The sequence below is a fragment of the Myotis daubentonii genome, chromosome 6, assembly GCF_963259705.1.
Source record: "Myotis daubentonii chromosome 6, mMyoDau2.1, whole genome shotgun sequence".
NCBI classification, from domain to species: Eukaryota; Metazoa; Chordata; class Mammalia; order Chiroptera; family Vespertilionidae; genus Myotis; species Myotis daubentonii.
In genome coordinates, this window is record NC_081845.1 from 24410449 (window position 1) to 24431361 (window position 20913).

The 20913-nt window shown below is 37.8% G+C and overlaps 1 protein-coding gene across 2 annotated transcripts in view; it reads left to right on the top strand.

Moving 5' to 3' along the window:
- Positions 1-20913, top strand: part of PDE7B (phosphodiesterase 7B) — a 275867-nt gene that overhangs the window by 117892 nt on the left and 137062 nt on the right. Inside the window, exon 3 of one of the 2 annotated variants that reach the window (XM_059700409.1) lies at positions 9242-9379. The exons of the other annotated variant lie outside the window; for it this stretch is intronic. Within the exon in view, the coding sequence (XP_059556392.1) occupies positions 9331-9379 (49 nt within the window). The 5' untranslated portion in view covers positions 9242-9330. The remainder of the gene's footprint in view (positions 1-9241; positions 9380-20913) is intronic. 2 annotated transcript variants of the gene reach the window in all.

The following is a 20913-nucleotide window of genomic DNA, read 5'->3' on the forward strand; positions in this document are numbered from 1 at the left end:
GAGACTCACAATAGTCAAAAGGGAGGAAAAATCTTTTTCATCTTTTTTTTAATTTTAGAATTTCTCTTTGTATGTAGTCACTGCTCTAATACCAGGCCAAGGTATTCTTTTATGAATAACAACTTTGCTAAATAAAGGATGCGACAAGTTAAGCTAAAATTTCCTTGTAATAAATCTTAAAATTTTTCTTCCTCTTTTTACCAGTTTCCTGGGGGGGGGCGGGGGCGGGGGGGGGGGAGGACACACACAAACAGGCATTATGACAATGGCCATGGCTAATCTTTATCTTTCTTCCCAAATCCAGTAGACTGGAATAGTTGTTCAATTGCCTTATCTAGTGAGTCACACCTACTATGTGCCAGGCACAAAGGATTCTGCCTTCAAGTGGCTTGAGACCAGAGGTGGCAGATAAGACAGGTGTGCTCTTCGCAGTGAATGTGGATGGTCACAGAAGCACATAGAAAGCCATCAGACTTGGCCTGGGGAACAAGATATGATTTGTGGAAGAGGTGAGAGCCAAACACGTATCTAAAATATGTGTAAGAATTAGCCTGGTGAAGGAGAGTAGGTAATATTCCAGAAAGATGGAACAGGATGTGAGAAGACCTGAAGGTGAGAGAGTTTGCAACATGTTAGAAGATCCCAAGGAGATCCAGTGTGACAGGAGTGATGGCGAGTAAGGATAACTCACCTTTGGAATCTTCCTTTTGTCTTTTGATACATTAAACTTATGACACTTAGTAGTGTGCTAGGTTGAATGCATAAGACTAAGTCTAACAACTGACAAACTTGTGGATAAATAGACAGACTTTGGACATGGACAAAGACTGAAGGTTTCCTTAAATGGTCGGTTTTATCTTCAGTTGTTCTATTGTTAACTGGGTTTAAATTCAAGTGTTATAGGACTGGCATGAAATTCAGTCAACTCATTTGTTTCATTCATGTCTGACCCCAAACTCACCCTTTAAGAGTTCAAATAAAATTTTTTCTTAAAAGTTATATTTGTATTCTATCTGAGTTATTTCTCCAGTTTTCTTTCTTTCTTTCTTTTTTAAAATATATTTTATTGATTTTTTACAGAGAGGAAGGGAGAGAGATAGAGAGTTAGAAACATCGATGAGAGAGAAACATCGATCAGCTGCCTCCTGCACATCTCCCACTGGGGATGTGCCCGCAACCAAGGTACATGCCCTCGACCGGAATCGAACCCGGGACCCTTCAGTCCGCAGGCCGACGCTCTATCCACTGAGCCAAACTGGTTTCGGCTCCAGTTTTCTTATTTATTGAGATTATTTTCCTGATTTTGGAAGAACTATATATTCATTTTAGGAAACTCAGAACACATAAGAAGCTATATAGGAGAAAATAAAATCACCCACAATACCACCAATTCTAATAATCATTGTTAATATTAACGTACATAAAATAACCATTATATTTTTTCTGATATTTTCTATAAAAGCATGTCATAATAAACTTTTTAACAGTTTGGGTGCATTCCTTCTTTTTGTGTACTCATATACATAAGATATATATTTAATTCATTTTAAAATTAATTTTAATTACATAATTTATGAATACATTCTTATTTTGAAAGTGTTTATAAAACTATATCTAGTTTAACTAGATCTAGTGTAACTTTTAGCCCAGTTGAAAGTAATTTTGCAGGCTCCTATCATTAGTTTTAAAACACCACTGTGAAATGACAAAGGTCACAAGTCTTACTATCACTGTATTGCAGAGGAGGCATCCAAAGCAGATAGCAGTTGCATAACCAAAACAGGGCTAGAAATGAATCAAGGTTATTTTGAAAGTAGGTAGAGAATAAATTATAGGTGAAATTAAAATTGGTGATTTCTTCTATTCAAAAACCTCATCTCTTTGTAGTGACAATGCATAAAACATAATGGCTCTCTGTTATTTTGCCATGAATTAAGAACCAAATCTGACCTTAGGGAGTCCACATGGATTTCAATGGAAAGTTAAACCAGTTGCATAAGAAGACTTGCTGCCAGAATCTTGCCTGAAAGCTTAAACACTGTACTAGTGCTCCAAGGAATTCTCAAAGATTAAGTTGAATATGGATTTTGAAGTTAAGATACACAAAAATGAGTGCATGTGCAAACACACAGACCCACACACAGAATTTCAAGACCGAAAGTAGCACCAGAGCCAATTCCGCAATATTTTTACTAGCAGCCCTTACTTGGGCACAATTTCACTTGAAGCTGGTGGGATTCTTTTTCCTGAGTCAAGCCTGCAGAATCAAGCCTGCTGGGAGTCGGCAAACCACAACAGAAGTCTTCAGATCTCTGGTGCTTCAGGATAGGCGTCCTGATCACTGCAGGGGGCAGGGAGGATTTTTTTTTTTTTTCACAATTGTCAGAAGATATAACCCTTGCCTTTCTTTGAAATGTGAGCTATCAAAAACTTAAAAAAAGGAAACCCAGATGGAGCCGTTTTCTGATTCAAGGAGACAGACCAGACCAGTGCTTGATGATATATATTTTTTTTTTAAGATGGAAATAGAATCACAAATTTACTACATCTAATTTGTACCTTCCTTTGAAAAGGTAAAGCCCCAAAAGAAATTTTTCTCAAATGCCTTTTCTCCTGGGAATAAGTAATCAAATTGAAAATGAGAGAGAGGTAAGTGGAATGACTGGCCACATAATACATGAACTTAGCAAGAGAATGAGGAGGAGAGTCGACTATGAAAGTGACAAACGCAGAGTACGTGGCATTCGGATAGCCCCTATTTCCCTGGTGACCATACAGTCTTGAATTCCTTCCATTCTTGGTGCAATACTTGAAAATCTTTTTGACCAGGTTTTTGACATTTTCATCTTTTCTGGGAATACTTCTAAATGACCCAGGGGAAACTTTCTAAACCAAAGAATAGTTTTGGCAGCAAAAACAAGCCTCAGTATGTATTATGATGGAAACAAAGTAATTTAGCCTTATACTCATGCAAAGATCTATGAGAATATTGATGTTAAGCAAAAATAACATAAATTAGATATTTCTATTCTTAAGATGTGGAAAAGATTATTTACATGATATTATTTATTCTGTAAAACAAATACATGATTGATGATTTTCTAATAAACAAGAAGGAATTAATTTGGTTATTGTCAGTGTTGTAATTTACTCTTGTAAACTAAGCTCTCAATTGTACTGTATTTGTTCTATTTATATTTCTGTTTTCTCTGATATCTTGTAGAAAAGTATAAAACAAGCTCTCTGGGCCTTTATTTTTCTCATCTGTACAATGAGGAAAATAGGTTCTATTTCAGAGGCTTGCTGAGATGATTAGATGATGTAATATAAGTAAAATTAGCCCTGTGGCTCTACATTAGTAGATTCTTTCTGATTCATTCCTGCCTACCTTCTTGTTATTTTCTGTGGCATTTGAAATAAGTGTGTGAGGACTTCAGTGGATTAATTGTGTAAAGTCCAACTAATAAGGGCACAAAGCCAGGTATGTCTAATGGAGTTACCATTTATTTCTGTGTGCTAACTACATACCTGGCACATAATAAATGCTCTATAAATATTAGCTGTTATCATACCACACACCTCATTTTATTCTCAGCATAACTCTGGAGAGTGTTTCCTTTTCTTTCTCATTTTGTAGTTGATGAAACTAAGGGTTGGGAGGTAAAGTTACTGCCACAATGTCACACAGCAGGACTGTGACAGCCAGAATTTCAGCTGAGATCTGCTTCACAGCTCCTGGTCTCACCACTGCTCATACCACACTGACCAAAGCACTGGGCAGATGAGCCTTGGGGGGATTCAGTCTCCTGGAACAGGGCAGGGGAACCAGAAGTAAGCTGAAGGGACCTCTGAATATAAAAGACAAAGTGGCTGGTATTTCTCATCTGAACATTCTAAAAGAAATTCCCAGGAGCTAACTTTAAGCCTACCTATTTACAAGAATAAAGCACTTCAAGGACACTTAACCAGCTTGGTTATATATAATTGCCTGGAAAACAATAACAACAACTTCTGAAAACCAGCCCAATGCTGACCCAAAACTTTTAAAAACCGTAGTAGCTTGGAGCCATTTAACACAAGAGCAAATAACCTGAAAATACCCAAATATCCTTTGAAGTATAATCGATATTCATCATAAAGTCATTTAAATTAAGTTGTTAAAACAGCTATATATTTCACATTTCATATAAAAAACATTTTATATAAATATTACATCTCTAAATTCAGGGACTTACATAGGAAGTATCATTGAAAAACAAAAAATAGCTTAAATATACACTCCTCTGTTGATAGTATTAGCTAATGAGTTATGGCAAAATTAATTTATTCATCAATAACACTAAACACTTAAGCACATAAACTTTAATCTTTGGCTTTTCTGGACTTTCTTCTATCATATATAAATTTTGAATTGGGTCATCAAAGTTGGACCAAAGGCAAGTCTTACATCAGGCAGTATTCCTACATTGCTGGCTAGTATGGGAAATGGTTTTTTGCATGGTTTAAGAAGAAGTTGGCAACTTTTAATTTACCACTGAAATTTTAACATCAGTATGGTCAGGAGGAAAATGAACACATTTTCTGGAAACACACAAACTCCTAAATATTCCTATCTTAAGCATTTTTGACTAAATGTTATATTTCATCATACCTTTGCAACATTAATTTCATAGTCCTGGGAAATTAGGGACTATGATGGCAGTGGATAAAGTAGGCAGGGAAAATTTCAACAGTATTGAATAGTAACCTAGGACTTTAAAAGGCATAGTTGTCATCTGACTTTTATCTGTAGCTTTTCATGTATCTTGGGACAAATCATTTGATTCCCAAAAGAATCCCAATTTCAGTGTGTTTGGCAGGACAATATAGTCAGTCCCATACTGCAGATTACTGAAGAGCCCCACCTCCACCCCAGAGTCCTTGGGAAATCCATAAATGTCCAGACAAACCACATCTGAGAAATGAACTGGTTTTCCTTTCACGTATCTCTTTATTTTTATTTTACTTTTATTGGTATTTATTTTATGCCGAATTCACTCCTGGGCCATTAGTTTTTGTTTCTTAAATTTCTTCTGGGATCTCTTTTTCTTCTGTGCAACCTCCTCTTCCAGTTTAGGATCAATTTGCTGTTTTTCAGGAAGGATCCTCTCAAAGTGTCAGGGAGAGCGCATGTGTGGGTTAGTCCACCCATGAGCTCTGTAAGTTCTACGCCGCATCTTGGGGACTTTGTTCACCTGAAGTGCTAAATAATAAGAGAATCTACATCTAAACCCTTAAGCTTGGCATTATTCTCTGCATTTTTAAGCATGTGCGGCAAAACTTCAGCACTCTTTTGGGGCCACTGGCCCTTTATCCAGCCCCACTGTTTGGCCTTGGCACACCTACCAACTCCACCATTATAACAATGGAATGGTACATATTCTGTAAAGTGACATCCTTCAGCTATGCATGTCTTTGATGGCCTGGAAAGTTTTACAAGTGTTCTTAAAGTGAACATGAAGATTTGAACCTCTTGATTTGCATGATTTTGTGGGGTTTTCTGGGTCAAGTGAATAGAGGCCGCTTTCTTTAGAGCATTCCTCCAACCCATTTCCAACTTAGTCTCAGACTTCTATTATACATCCCCATTTCATGGTAGCTCCATGAAAATTAGATCAACAGATGATCATTCTGTGACTATATTCTTCACCTGAAGACTTTGGTCCTTCTACATGGTCTTGGACAGACACAGAAATATCATATAGTGGACGTAGCATGTGAGCATTATGGTCAAACTGATTGAAAACAACTCCTCAGCACCACAAACAATAATAAACCCAACCCCGTCAAGAAAAAGGGAGCCAGCACTTGGCATATACCTAGACCAGCTTGCTATTTAAAGTCAAATGAAAGCCTTTGAACACTCTAAGCCAGCGGTTCTCAACCTGTGGGTCGTGACCCCTTTGGCGGTCGAACGACCCTTTCACAGGGGTCGCCTAAGACCACCCTACATATCAGATATTTACATTATGATTCATAACAGTAGCAACATTACAGTTATGAAGTAGCAATGAAAATAATTTTATGGTTGGGTCACAACATGAGGAACTGTATTTAAAGGGCCAGAAGGTTGAGAAACACTTAGTAAGCAATGAAAAGAACATGGCACCTTCCCACCATAAGCAATTTAAAAGGAAACAATGCAAAATCTTAAATTACTTTAAAGCAGTCTAACACAGTTCTGATATTTCTTGATATTTATTTGCATACCTTAAAGAATATATCTCAAAAACACATCTGCACTATAAAAAATTTTGTGACTCTGCTTCAGTCACTAAATATAGACTTAGCCTATGTATTAGCTGGTTCTAGTGGCCAAGCATCACTCACGTTCAGTAGTATATGTCTGTACCCCTTTCCTACCCTTCTGCTTTGGCCCAGAAATATCTTCATGGCCACCCACCCAGCTTAGCCTCTATTTTTGTAAAAATGTAGCCTCTGCTTATTTGTATCCGCTTCATGGAGCTAATATGCATATTACTAAGAGGATTTAAATCCTGAAAATAAATTCTGCAGAAAGACAAAATATTGTTCTTAAAACTGACCTAACTCTGATGTTAATAAATGATTCTATAGGAATAAATAATTCAACCAAGTAAGATGAATAAAATTAGTTCTGGAATGAACTATTTAGCCAAAGAAATTAAAGTAAATTACAGGGTGACTTGCAAAAATTTCATTGTCTCACATGATGAATTTCATAAGAAATTAATTTTCAGAAAACACATTTTTAAAATTTTACAAGTGAGTAAAAGGGATAAAGAAGTTGAGAAGCCAGTATAGCTGAAAAAGAAGGAAACACCAACAACTTATAGAAGCATACCTATCAGAGCTGACACTGACCCTATTATTCATCCAGCCAGAGATGCACAAAATGTGCTCCACTAGATAGGCCTTTTATCATTTCCCCCCATGTACTCCATGGTGTGAAATAATTTGTCTTTGAAACTGCAATAGTTATTTTGTTATTTCTTTCCTTCTTTATTAACTACAATCAATTAGAACTTGTGTTCAATAAGACGTTAACAGTTTTACTTCACTAAGTTGATATAACTAAAGTTAAACATAAGAATGTAACATTTTTGGCAGTCTGCATAATCTTATCAAAGCTAAATATTTTATTTCTGCTTCCTACTCGCCTTTTGTGCATATATTTTTGCTTACATATTTACATATGTATATGTTAAGCCACTTAATATATTGAAATATCTATGATAATGTAATATAGCCTTTAAATATATTGAAAAATAGCTATGGTTCTTGACTCCTTGTCTTACCATTTCTCTGAGGCAGAAAACTACTGATCAAACTCAATCTAAGGAGAATGTTATGTGCGAGAGTGATTATTGCCTTCTTCAAAATCAAAGAGCCATTAAAAATGGAACTCTTCTTCATCCATATACAACTTCTGCAACTAGTCCCATCTACTTTTTTAGTCTCTAAATAAGTAAGCATCCATATTAAAAACAAGGGACTCACAAGAAAATTGTTCCTATCAAATGACTGTTTTTCAGATCACCTTTTGTCTCTCCCATCCCTGACCATTCCAGGCATAATTATTTATTCCATAATATAGTTTTGCTTGTTTTTTACATTTGTACCTATTTTCACTTTACCATTGCCTTCAGACAACAGTATTTTGGTTTGCCTCTCCCTCTGGGGTTTTGTCTTTCTGATTTCTTTATTCATATTAGCTCTTACTATACTTAGTTCCCTAAGTATTTATTTTTTCATTTGTTAATATATATTTTTATTGATTTCAGAGAGAGGAAAGGAGAAAGAGAGATAGAAACATCAACGATGAGAGAATCATTGATCGGCTGCCTCCTGCATGCCCCCTACTGAGGGTTGAGCCCACAACCTGGGCATGTGCCCTTGACCAGAATCAAACCCAGGACCTTTCAGCCCATAGGCTAACACTCTACCCACTGAGCCAAACCAGCTAGGACAGTTCCCTAAGTATTGATTTGGGATGCATGCAATTGAACTGAACTGGACACAATGGCTATTAAGCTGAACTGGACACAGTGTTTGTTTTCTTTTGTTTATATGCCTCTATATGTCAATAATTCCCAAGCTGATATCTAAATACTAACTTTTCCCCTTTATATGTATTCAGACTACCTACTTGACATCTACTTAGACATTACAAAGGCATCCCAAACTTTCACTATCCAAATGAATGCTTGATTAGCCACACATCTAAATATATGTATAATTGAGATACTAGAACCCAGCTTCTCTCTTTTTTTATATGCCAATTCATGAGTATGTTCTAGAGATACTACCTTTACATATTTTCTAAAACTGTTTATTTTTCCTTCAATCTCACTGCTACTACCCTAGCTAAGTCATCATTCTTTTCTTGAATTTTATTAGCCTGCTAGCTAATTTCTGCTTCTACTCTTGCTCCTATACAATCTCTTCCCTGCAGAGCTACCAGTGTGATTTCATAAAAACTACTTTAGAACATGTCACTCTTCTGAAAACCTTCTACTAGCTTATCATCAGACTTGAAAGGCATCCAAAATCATCTCTAGTCTACACAGGAGCCCAGCGTTGTCTGCCAGAATCTCATCTCATGCCACCCTCTTTCTTGCTCACCAAATCCATCACTCTGGTCTTCTTTATTTCCCAGACATATCAAGCTAGTTCTTGCTTTAGGGTCTTTCTCTCATTTGTTCCTTCTGCCTAAAATCCTCTCCCCTAAATCTCTGCCTGGTTGGCTTCTCCTTGTTATTAATTTTCAGCTTGTACATTGTTTAATTCAAGAGACTTTCCTGACCATATAATTAAAATAGCCCCTAAACCACAGTTTTATAATTAATTATTTATTTTTGTTTATTATAGCCTTTAGAACTGCTGAGTATTTTCCTGTTGATGTATTTATGTGCTTATTTATGTGTTTGCTTTCTGGCTCTCCTCACTGGAATGAAAAGTTTGACTGTTCAAAGTTTTGCTTTGTGCCTAGACCAGTGCCTGGCTCACAGAAGGTGCTTAATAAATGTTGCTCAGTGTTGCTAAATTCACTGTCCTGCTGTGGCTATGGACAAGTACAAGGAGAATGAAATCCTGTGTCTCTGAGTCTACCTGAAAAAGATTTGTCGTCTAGAGTCAAGAGATCACATCTCTCATTCTTGAACATCTACTCATTGTTTCTGCAAAGACCGATTGTTAATGTGTAGTAACCTTTTGTCCCCAGCAGTTCCATCCTTTGGGCCCTGATGTTGATTTTCCTCATCTTGGCACCTGAAGAGCCAGAGTGATCCCTTTTGTCCCATTGCCCTGACCATGTGCAGTGATACCTGCTGTGCAGAAGGTGGAAGCCACCGCTCTTCAGGTATCACAATGGGTGGCCAGCCTGCCCTGACCCAGCAATGTGGTGGGGGCTGCATACAAAATGGTGGCCCTTTCCTCAGAGTTGGCCTAAGGCCTTGGGTGGGTGGGAGTGACTGACCTTCTGGGATCAGATTGACTTGCCCCATGAGGAAGCACTGGCTGAGAGGGTGGGAGAAACTACAAGGCACTATTTGTATTAAGTTTTAAAGATGGAAACTAATAACTAAGTTATTAGAGATGGAAACCAGAAAGAGGCGAAAAAGGAGAAACAGGATGGTATCAAAAACAAATCAGCTCACTCGTCCATTTCACCCCTCTGCCAAAGGACTATGAAACCTTTTACCCAACTATTTGCTAGTAGAGTTCATCCTGGCTGTTTCCATCAGGCCACTATGAGACTCCTGCTTTTTTCCTAATTATGAATCTGTTTTCACATGCCTATGAGGCCACTCGGCAGTGCATGGTCATTCATACGTTGAACAGGTATCCCTTGAACCTGATGAATAATCTGCTCTAAGCAATGGTAGTAACATCACTCTTGATCCAGGCTCATCTCTCAGTGCAGAAGATACCAGGATGAGCAAGATCTGGTGAGCTTGTCAGACCTTTTACAACCGCCCACCTGGAATCTTGCCTGTATGTACTTAGAGAATCCTAAAGGAAAGTCAATGCTTAGAATCATTGTGTCTAAACCCTTGATGCAGGACAGAGACAGCCAAAGCTCTTGAGTTGTCCCCCCGTCCCACCCCACACTACCCCCTTGAACCGAGCACCTTTCCTTCACCATCCTGATCCCTTGATGGTGGAGAAGAAAGCCATTCTCTCAGCTTTTACACAGTCTTTCAATACCACAATCAGCTCACATGCTCATAAGAAACTTCTGAGTTCTCTCATTACAGGAGCCTTCCCATGCTCCCCCCAAAATAGAAGACTTTTTGAAGTTACTTTACTTTTTGCAGGTCATGGGGATGTGATTTACAAAATGTTACTTCAATGCCCTAATTGATATTCTTAAACCTGAATAGGCAAAGGAGTTTCCCTGAGTGTTTTATTTCCCAGCCAGGAACATAGTTCTTACAGTGTCCTAAGGGATTGCCTTATAGGTGGCACTGCCTTAACAAGAAAGCCTATGATGATTCAATAACTACACCCTTTGATGGAATGAGAAGGAAAAGTGGAATTTTTAAAAATTCTCCTATAAAAATCATTATGTTATAATGTGTTTCTAGAGATTCAGGGATAAACTAGTGCCGTATTCAATGTTTATGGCTATTTAGATCAAACTAGAAAGAAAATTAACCCTTTTTTATAGAATTGGACTGGAGAATTTTCTAGATCAGCGGTTCTCAACCTGTGGGTCGCGACCCCTTTGGGGGTCGAACGACCCTTTCACAGGGGTTGCCTAAGACCATCGGAAAACACATATATAATTACATATTGTTTTTGTGATTAATCACTATGCTTTAATTATGTTCAATTTGTAACAATGAAAATACATCCTGCATATCAGATATTTACATTATGATTCATAACAGTAGCAAAATTACAGTTATGAAGTAGCAACAAAAATAATTTTATGGTTGGGGGTCACCACAGCATGAGGAACTGTATTAAAGGGTCACGGCATTAGGAAGGTTGAGAACCACTGTTCCAGATGATCTGAAACACATTAGAAGTTAGAACATTAGAAAAAGAATTGACAGCAGGCCAATATTGAGGTAAAGGGCCCAACAGTTGATGACTTCCAGGATCTTGGGGTAGTTTTTAAGATCATTGTTAGCAAAAATCCATACTTTTTTCCTTTTCTCTTTACTTTTTCTTTTCAATTTTTGTCTACTTTTCCCCACAACTCTTTGAGCACTCCACACCAAACACATACCCTTTATTTTATTTTTTACTTTAACATCTTCCATCTTTTCCCCTCAATATATCACTTCCTGGTTCTACCGATGGCACCCAGGGCTAAAGGGGTTATTGGTGGCAGCTCCATGGAAAAGAGAGGAGATAATTTGGAGGAGATGATGATAATAGCTGAGTTTTATTGAATGCCAACTTTGTGCTGGCCTTTTTTCTGTATACTTTCCATGAATGCTCTCATTTAATCCTCTCAGTTGTCCCAAGAGCTCGGTTTAATTTTTCTAACATCCTGGTTCTACTAGGGAATAAAGGATGTCTTGTTTTGTTTTGTTTTTTGTTTTTGCTTCTGAAACTCTGTCTCCAAAATTTCTGAAGGGGGGAAGGCACATCCCAAGAAATGACAACTTAAGGAAAATAGATGTAAGGCCCATTTTACCAGTAGGTAAGGGATAAGAAAGTTGCAACAATTGGATAAATCCCAAAGTGAAACCTCAGATAGATTTCTATAACCAATCTCTTTTATTTGCACATTTGTGCTCTTAGGGGAAAAAGTGACTTTACCAATCATGTTAATGGAGAGAAAGTTCTATCTAACCCTTCAATAATTTCAAGAAAATCAGTATATGGTTAGGTCAAAAGGAGTACTTGATTTTGCAATGCCAACTACCCCTTCTGTGGTTTCTCAAAAATGCTGTGGCTATCCCACACAGAACTCTCTCCATGTTTTTACCGCAGAGACAATCGTGTCATTTCAGCATTCATTGTAATCTAGACCACGTTGGGAGGTGCTCTAAGAAAGCTATCCAAAAAAACAAGTACCTTTATTCTTATAATCTAATATTACAAAAATGAAGTATAGAGTTACCATGCAAGATGAGCTTAAAGACAAGTGCTAAATAAAACAAGGCATCAGTTGTGTGCCTGATATGTGCAGAGGGACAAGTGGAATAAAGGGATTACTTGGCTCTAGTCAGGCAGAGATTTAGAAGAGTTACTGTTTTTTCAAATACAGGAATGAATTCATTAATGAGTTATCACTGAGGACCGGAATTGGGGAATATCAAAAGAAGTTTGAACTTCTATAAACAGAATGATTTGCCTGGGATTTGTGCTTTCCTTACCTTAGGGACTTATCTGAAGAGCAAAGGCCTTCTGTCACTTTGCAACACCTTTAAAAAAGAAGGTGCTAAATAAAGGTGATGTGAAATGTATAGAGTTACATTTCCCTAGTCGAAGGACTGTGACTATTAATGGTTATGTAACCAAATTTACCGTGAGGAGGTAAAATCCAAGAAAGGAATGAGGCAGGAAACAGAAGATGTCCAGTCCCCCAGAAATGTGGTTGTTGTCAGCTTCTCTCTGATCTGCTATCCCAGGACAGAAATCAGCTGGGGGCCAGATTTGCATTTCCCACATGTACTGTTGTCCATGCAAACAAGTGACCCAAGTTATTTACTTAACACTCAGAAACACTTAAGACTCTTTTGTGTGTTTTTTCCATTTCTGGCCAAGCTGTTTAGAAAACACAGTTGCCGCTGGCATTGTGATAGTGTAAGCAGCCTTGCTAAATGGCTCCAAAAGGAAAATATCTGTTCAGTGTCTTGAATAAATCTTGTGGACTCCATTCACCAATTCCATACCAACAGTCTCTGGTTTTTCAAACCCAAAAATGTAGGTCAGACATAGCAGATTGCTGCTAGAAGTATGTCTAAATAACATAGAAACTACTTTGATAACCTTTCATCACTACCCCAAACAGGTCCAGTCACAAGTGGTGGTATGAGTAAATCAAGTCACTTTTCATAAGGAATTGAGTTATTTTAGGAGTATAAGGTCTGATTTGAAGAAGCCACCCCATTACTAAAGGGAGACCAGACGTTTATCTAAATTTTTTAAACTCCCCTGTTCTTTCTCTCTGGTCATGCCAAGAGAGCAAGACTTTCTTCAGCACTTCCTAGGTGAAGGCTGTGGCGAAGATCTGAAGTCCAGTTGTGGTAGTCACAGTCATGACCACAGTGGCAGTGGATTTGGCTTGAAGACAGCTATAGAAATAGGTGTTGGGAAGTTATAGTTATTCTTTCTTTTCTTTTGACTTACCCCACTTAAATGTTTATGACACGGCCAGGTATAGTTACAATCTGTGAGGCAAGCAGAGTTCCTACAGCTTTTTACAGCACCATAACTACACAGTTAGAATAGCATGGTGTTAAGAGGGTGTGCTCTAGAACCAGCCTACTGTTCTTCAAATCACCCTCCTAAAGCTTGATAGCATCCGAAACTTGAGCAAATTACTTTCCTCGGGGCGGTCAGGAAAGTACCTATCTCATTTGGGTTCTTATAAGGATAAAATAAGACATTTCGTATAAAATGCTTGGTAATGTATCAGGCACGTAAGCACTTCGAGGAAGTGCACATGCTCATGTCTGTGGGAATCCAGGGCTGTCTGGATAATGCTTCATTATGGGAGAGATGAGAAAATAATCTGCTGTGGGTTGAAAGTTTGGTTCTTCCCAAGATTCATATGTTGAAACTCTGATTCCAACGTGATGGTATTGGAAGGTGGGACCTGTGGTAGATCATGGGGTCATGAGAGTGGAGCCCTCATAAACAGGATTGGTGCCCTCATAAAAAGATGATCTCTCTCCACCATGTGAGGATTTGGCAAAAAGGCAGCCCAGGGTCAGGATTCTCACCAGAACCCAACCACGATGAAACCCTGATTTCAGATTTTCAGACTCCAGAGCTGTAAGAAATGAATTTCTGTTGTTTAAGCCACCAGTCTGTGTCTTTTGTTATAGCACCCTGATTTGACTAAGGCATGATCTAATTGAAATGGTTAATTTGTCTTTCTTTGCTCTCTTAGAATCAGAACATTTCCTGAGCTACCAATTTGCTAGGAACACAGCATCAGCTCACCTGAGAAAAGTGGTGAGAATATCTTGATATTTAAAAATTATTACAGCTAAACTTTTAAAGTTGTATCAACAAATAAAAAATAATTGGCAAAAATGTAATTACCCATGTTTTCCTGACCAAGTACAAACTCTCTAGAATATAGTTCATGATTTTTTAAAGTTTTAAGTAGATTTCTAGACATCATCTTAATGGTCAAGATATAGAAAAAAAAGTAATGAAAAAAGTTAGTTGTCATTTTCATTAATAATGAACACTGACTGAGACCTGTGTGCACATTTATATTATAGCACGACAACTGTGCTTTATAGTTATATATGTGTCTGTCTTTTCCCCCCCCTAGATTAGTAAATAATTTTGAGGACAGGGACTATGTTTTTGAATATCAAGCACTTAGCATGGACACTCAATAAATTATTAACCACTCACTATATGCAGGTTGAGTAAATAAACAAAGGGTACATCACTAAGATTTTATCCTACAAAGCCTAACTTAGAAGACAAGCTAGAGCATCAAAGACAAATAGTGACACAAGTAAAGTTACCTTACAGGTAAATAAAATGAATAAGAGGTGCAGTTTTATTTAAACAGAAGAGGCAATTTGAGGTGGGGCACAAAGACCTCATGAAGAAAATGTACTTTTTCTGGATTAGACGAATGGAAAAATCTTTCCCAATAAAGGGGACAATGTGACCAATAATAGATTAGCTCCCTAATGCTGCTGTAACAAATTACCACCGACTTGCTGGCTTAAAACAACCCATGTTTGTTATCTTACAGTTTCGGAGATCAGAAATCTGCAATGAGTCCCACTGGACCAAAATCAAGGTGTCCACAGGTCTGCATTCCATTCTGGAGGCTCTAAAAAAGAATCCGGTTTCTGCCTTTTCTGTCTTTAAGAGGCTGATCTCATTCCTTGGCTCAAGGCCTCCTCTCTGTCCCTCAATGACCAGTTAGTCTTCCTCTCATCTCATCACTCTGACTCTGTTTCACACTTAAGGACCCTTCTGATTTCATTGGACCCACACAGATAATCCAGGAGAGCCTTCCTAACTTAATGTCAGTTCATTAGCAACATTAATTCTATCAGTTACCCTTATTCCTCTTTGCCACGTAATCAAACAGATTCACAGGTTCCAGGGATTGGGACGTGGACATCTTTGGGAGATCATTATTCTGCCAACCTCACAAAATGTTACAGTGCATCTGGCATGTATGGACACAACATAATATCCATAGAAATTCTGTGTGTTAAGTGTAAGTTTGAGTGAGGTTACAAAACTAAGGGAGTAGAAGCTATTTTTGAAAGACCAACAAAGGGATTGAACTATCTTTAATAGTAATAATGCTCTTTGTGTTAAATTAGTATTAATATTTGACATTAGTTTTCATTTGTTTCCTATTTGAAAAGGACATGATTATAAGGTATGTATGTCTAATTCACAATACTACAACTTTCAAAGATAAATACTTCACTAAACTTTTTTTAATGGTTAATGCAAAACTTGAAAAACACATTTTAATAGTAGCTCAATCAGTTGACTCCTCAAAATTTGAACACAGAAAATAAAGTAATAACAGAATTAAAAAGGGCATTGATTAGCCCTGGCCTGTGTTACTCAATGGTTAGAATGTTGGCCCACACACCAAAGATGTCATGGGTTCAATTCCTGGTCAAGGTTCATGGTCATGTACCTGGATTGTAGGTTCAATCCCTGGCCATAGTTGGGTGCATCCTGAAAGCAACCAATTGATGTGTCTCTCTCACATCAATATTTCTCTCTCTCTCTCCCTCCCTCCCCCTTCTTCCTTCCACTCTCTCTAAATACCAATGGGGGAAAATATACCCACAGATGAGGATTTTTTTAAGCCATTTATTTAAAGCATAGTTATACGTGGTTCTAGAGTTAACACATAAGAGCAGCAAGATATGTGAACATATGCAAGTCCAAGGTAGGTATATATTTGATCTTCACTTAAATAGGAAACAGAAATTAATGTCGAAAGCAAAGATACATCAGAGGACAAACAATGCAAGAAGTCTCCTTATCAGAGTGTGGAATGAATTTAGGAAGATCATGGAGGCCACAGAGTAGGAATCAGGTCTAGATATTTTAAAAAAAGCTCAGCCAGCGTGGCTCAGTGGTTGAGTGTTGACCTATGAACCAGAAGGTCATGGGTTCAATTCCCAGTCAGGGCACATGCCCAGGTTGTGGGCTCCATCTCCAGTGTGGGACTTGAAGGAGGCAGCTGATCAATGATTCTTTCTCATCATTGATGTTTCTATCTCTTTATCTCTCTCCCTTCCTCTCTGAAATCAATAAAAATATATTTTTTTAAAAAAGTAGAGTAGGACAAGTTAGTAATCATATCTTATAAATAAAAGATATACAATCATTTTTGATGATTTATGGAATAAAAGGAGCAAAACTTAGTTAGAATTTGAATGTGGGATGGAAGCAAAGTTACCAAAAGGAAACTCTTTAAAAATCTTTTTTGATAAAGATCTTATGCTTGTATCAATGTTGTCAAATATTCTAGTGTGCTAGGGTTTCTTTCCTTGATGAAAGTGCTATTATTCTTCTAGCAACACTATATATATATATATAAAAAAATGGGGGGAGGGCTTCAGTGGGAATCCCTGTGCCATACTATACAGTGTTGGAAATTGTTTATATACTATCTATTAAATGGCCTCACATTTACTTTTCATCCTTGATTCTCCTGCCATCACAGAGGAAAACCGGCTCTAAAATTATCTGAAGTCATCACCATGCTCTACATGAGTTTTTAATCCAGTAGCTTCCAGCTTTCTCATCTTTGTTTTTATTTATTTATTTTTTTGGTGTTTTTTTTTTTTTCAGTTGCTACAGAGGATGACAGGAAATATAGGTGTCTGTAACCGTAGCAAAGCACTTAGCCTTAGAAATAACAAGGAAAGACAACGGGAGGGGGGGTGAGGAAAAAGAAGGGGGGAGAGGGGAGAGAGAACAGAAAAAAAGAAAAACAGAAAACTGTGTTTCCAATTACCAGCAGATGCTTCTGTTTATTCTAAGAGTTCCTATTTAGTTAACTGTACAAATTTTTAATCATATAAATGTGGTAGTGTTCTAGCCTCATGCTCTGGATTACCCTTGTCTTCCAGTTGGTTTCACATGCCTCTTGCTTCTGGCATCACTTTCCCACAAATACAGTGTCTGGAGCTGCATGAATCCCAGGCGATACCTGATAAAAAGCGCAGCCTGTTGCAGAGCTTACTTTATTTATCTTTTGTGTTTTGTGTTGTGTTTCACTGAGGTGGTGACATTGCAATACATTTCTCCGAGTCAGCAGCACCATTGGCTGCTGGCTAAAGCATCATGAGTGCCTACACTATTTTTTTCCATCTTCGCTCTGTGGAATCATCTGGTCACCATTCATTCATGCCTGGAATAGTACAGGGGGAAAGATTACCAGGCTTCATCCAAAGACCACTTTACATGGAACTTTAATAAATCAAATGAAGGAACAGGTTTGCGTGAGAGCATCCCCGATGGTGGAGATCAAAGACTCAGAGCCTTGCCTGTATGCCAATCATTCTGAAAATAGCAAAAGGAGTACAACAAAATGCTGGAAAGGAGGAGGAATGGAAAAATTGGCTTAGGTACATTTTCTTTGTTTACATTTGGTGAAAAAAGACTTTCAAAAATAGCTATTTGGTCTTGAAGTTAAAACTCCATCATATATATTATTCATCACTGTGACTTATATTTGATATTCAACCTTATCGTAAAGTTAATCCATAAGGAAAAAGAAATGAATGAAACAAAATTTAAAAGCCATAGGTGGTTCAGTATCATAAGTGTCCCTGGACATAGCCCTTGCTCTTACATGGCTGTTCTGGTTGATGATTTCCAGTTGAGAATATTTGACTTGAGCCAGTATTGATTGTTTTCAAGAGTCTTAATATAGTGACTCTTGAAACTATGAAGATTAGGACTTTTGCTGCATTTTCTTTAATAAAGAACTAGTATGGAAGAGGCATGGTAGTCCTCAGAGCATGATCCACCACCCACAGCCTTGCCGTCCCCAGGGAGCCTGAGAGAAATACAGAGTCTCAGGTCCCCACTCAGATCTGCCCAATCAGACTTTGCATTGTAACAGGATTTTCAGGGGATTTGTATGCACACTATAACATTTGAGGAGCCTTGCTCTAGGAATGCATCTGAGAGTTACCTTTAAGCATAGATATTTTATGTGATTCGTAATCTCCAGAAGGTAATAAGTGAAAGAAAGAAGGGAAAATACAGAATATTTTGAAGAGGTAGAAGGATAAATGCCCTACACATATAACAATTGAAATTTTCTTCTTCCAAATTGACTTTGAACTCCATAAACATAAACAAAATGGATGCCAAGGGAAAAAATAGGTGCTATTAGAAGGTTTCATTCCTTACCATCTTCCCACTTTTATGTTGTTTATATTTATAATCTTACTATATCATATTAGTTGTCCAGTTTATTTTTATTATATTGAGAGGCCAAAACTTCACTCAGGCATTTCCCAGCACTTTTTGAGGATGTCTGGATAATCTCCCCTCCAGCCTCCTTGAGGTCTTCTCAGGCTGGACGCATTCTTGAGAGCTTCCAGAATTCATACATCTCACTTGCGAAAAAAGAAAAGTAGAAACATATTTCCAACTTTGTTTAGGCCACGTTTTAAACATTATAATTGGTTTTACACACTACACTTCTGCTAAAAACACATCAAATAAATGGAAATCACCTAGTAGCACTCAAATTTATAAGACTGTTTGAGGTATACAGACACCCCAAGCAAAACATTTGAGGCCCACATAGTTTGTTTAGGAAAATGAGTCCAGTGGGAAGCTGGACACAGGCACATGTTCTCTAGCACAGCCTATGACACAAAGTACAGCTCATGAACATCAATCATAACCCGTTAGTCATTGTGCACTGAAACTGAAATTCCCAATCAAGGGAACTCATACAGTATTAGCCAAAGCACTAAATAACCCATGGTAAAGATCACGCAGGCTATACCCTCGACACAGTTCATGGGCTGTTTCCACACCACAAAAACACAGTTACAACAAATAATTATCCTAGTGGGCCACTTCTTTAGTGCAGCCTTTGTCCTTTATGTATCTATTTTCTTTCCCACCTCAATTATTTTTTCTACCTTACCTAAACCTCACCTTTGTACCATAAAATCCCTCACTATCTCTCCCATTGGGCCACTCTCCAATACTCTCTCTCCCCAATACACCTGTCATTGTTTTATTCTACTCCTTAATCCTCGTGAGGACCACACATTTCCAAAGTGGGACCTATTTCTAAGGTGATTTGACTTCTCAGCTTTCTAATAGATCTTAGGAAAGTATAGCTAAAATTAGAGCTCAGATAACTTGTCAATTATGATTTCCTAAAGCTTAAAAACAATCATTTAAAAATTTTAAAGGACATTATGGTTTTACAAATAACTCACATTCTACTCTTATTTTATTGTTACAAGATTCCAGAATGATGGATAAGATGGTTATTGCCATAACACCCATTTATAGACAAGTCACTAAGTTTAAGGCAAAGTGGAGTGGTGAGTTCATAGTTTTTATAACCTTAAGAAAAGTAGTTTTAGAGAATTACTTCAGAGATTTCATTGTGGTAACTATTTTTTCAGAAGTTGACACACCAAATATGAAATTATGAAAAGCATATTCTACCACCACTTACGATCTTTCACAATCAGAAACAAGTTGAGAAGTCTTAGAAAAATTTTAGCCTGAGAATGCCATCATCACACAGCAAAGCATCAGTTCAATAACAGAGGGAAGAGCAATGGTTGGGGGAAGGGCAGGTTGGTTAATGGGTTGATTTGTTGTGTTTAGTGTTACCATGCAACAATGTATTTTTTATGTATATGGGTTTTCATCAGCAGAGAGAAGGAGCAAAGTGGATAAAACCTAGTCTTCGGGCCATTTTGTTTTCATCTCCTGCCTTATTGGACTTGTTTGTTGTGAGTTAACTGTCAGAGACAGTCAACTTAGCATTCATTCGTTAAGATATGTGAGAGCCAGGATAGAGGTCTCATGCCAACTAAAACCCTGGTCTTTCTCTTTAAATATACAAAGAAAAGTAAAACAAGAAGTGGCAATTCACAATGCAAACTAGGATCGAGGTGGGGGAGGCCAGGCAGGTCCCAGGGCCTGAAAAAGCACCCAAGGGCTGGCACCAGAGAGTCTCCCTTCTGCTGCTGCTCTCGCATATTTGCAGAGTGAATAAGAGAATGATTGGTTATAGTTCAGACACCTGTTGTAAAATCAAACAATGAATCTGTCAGCTCAACCCCTCTACTTCCCCCACCTCATCTTCCCTCATCTTGCCCCACCCACTCTCCTCCCTTTCCACATGACAGTGGAAGTATGTGCTGCCTTCTATGGTCAGTCTGAGGACCAAATCCTTTTCCCCACTTGCTGGCATTGTTCCCTGAGATTAGTTAAGGCCAGAGTTATTACATTTCTATTTTTCCTGAAGGACACTGTAAATTGTTTGAGCTTCTCCTATTTAGACTATATTAAACAAAGTTGAAAGACCTGTTTTTCCTTTCTTGCTCATTTTGAATTTCATTTGCATTGCCTTTGTGAAACCAGAGTAGTCATAAATGTGTGTGTGTGTGTGTGTGTGTGTGTGTGTGTGTGTTTACACATCCATATTTGAACCGATGGAGAGGAAAAGCCAGGAGGAAATTAATAAATTATGAATAA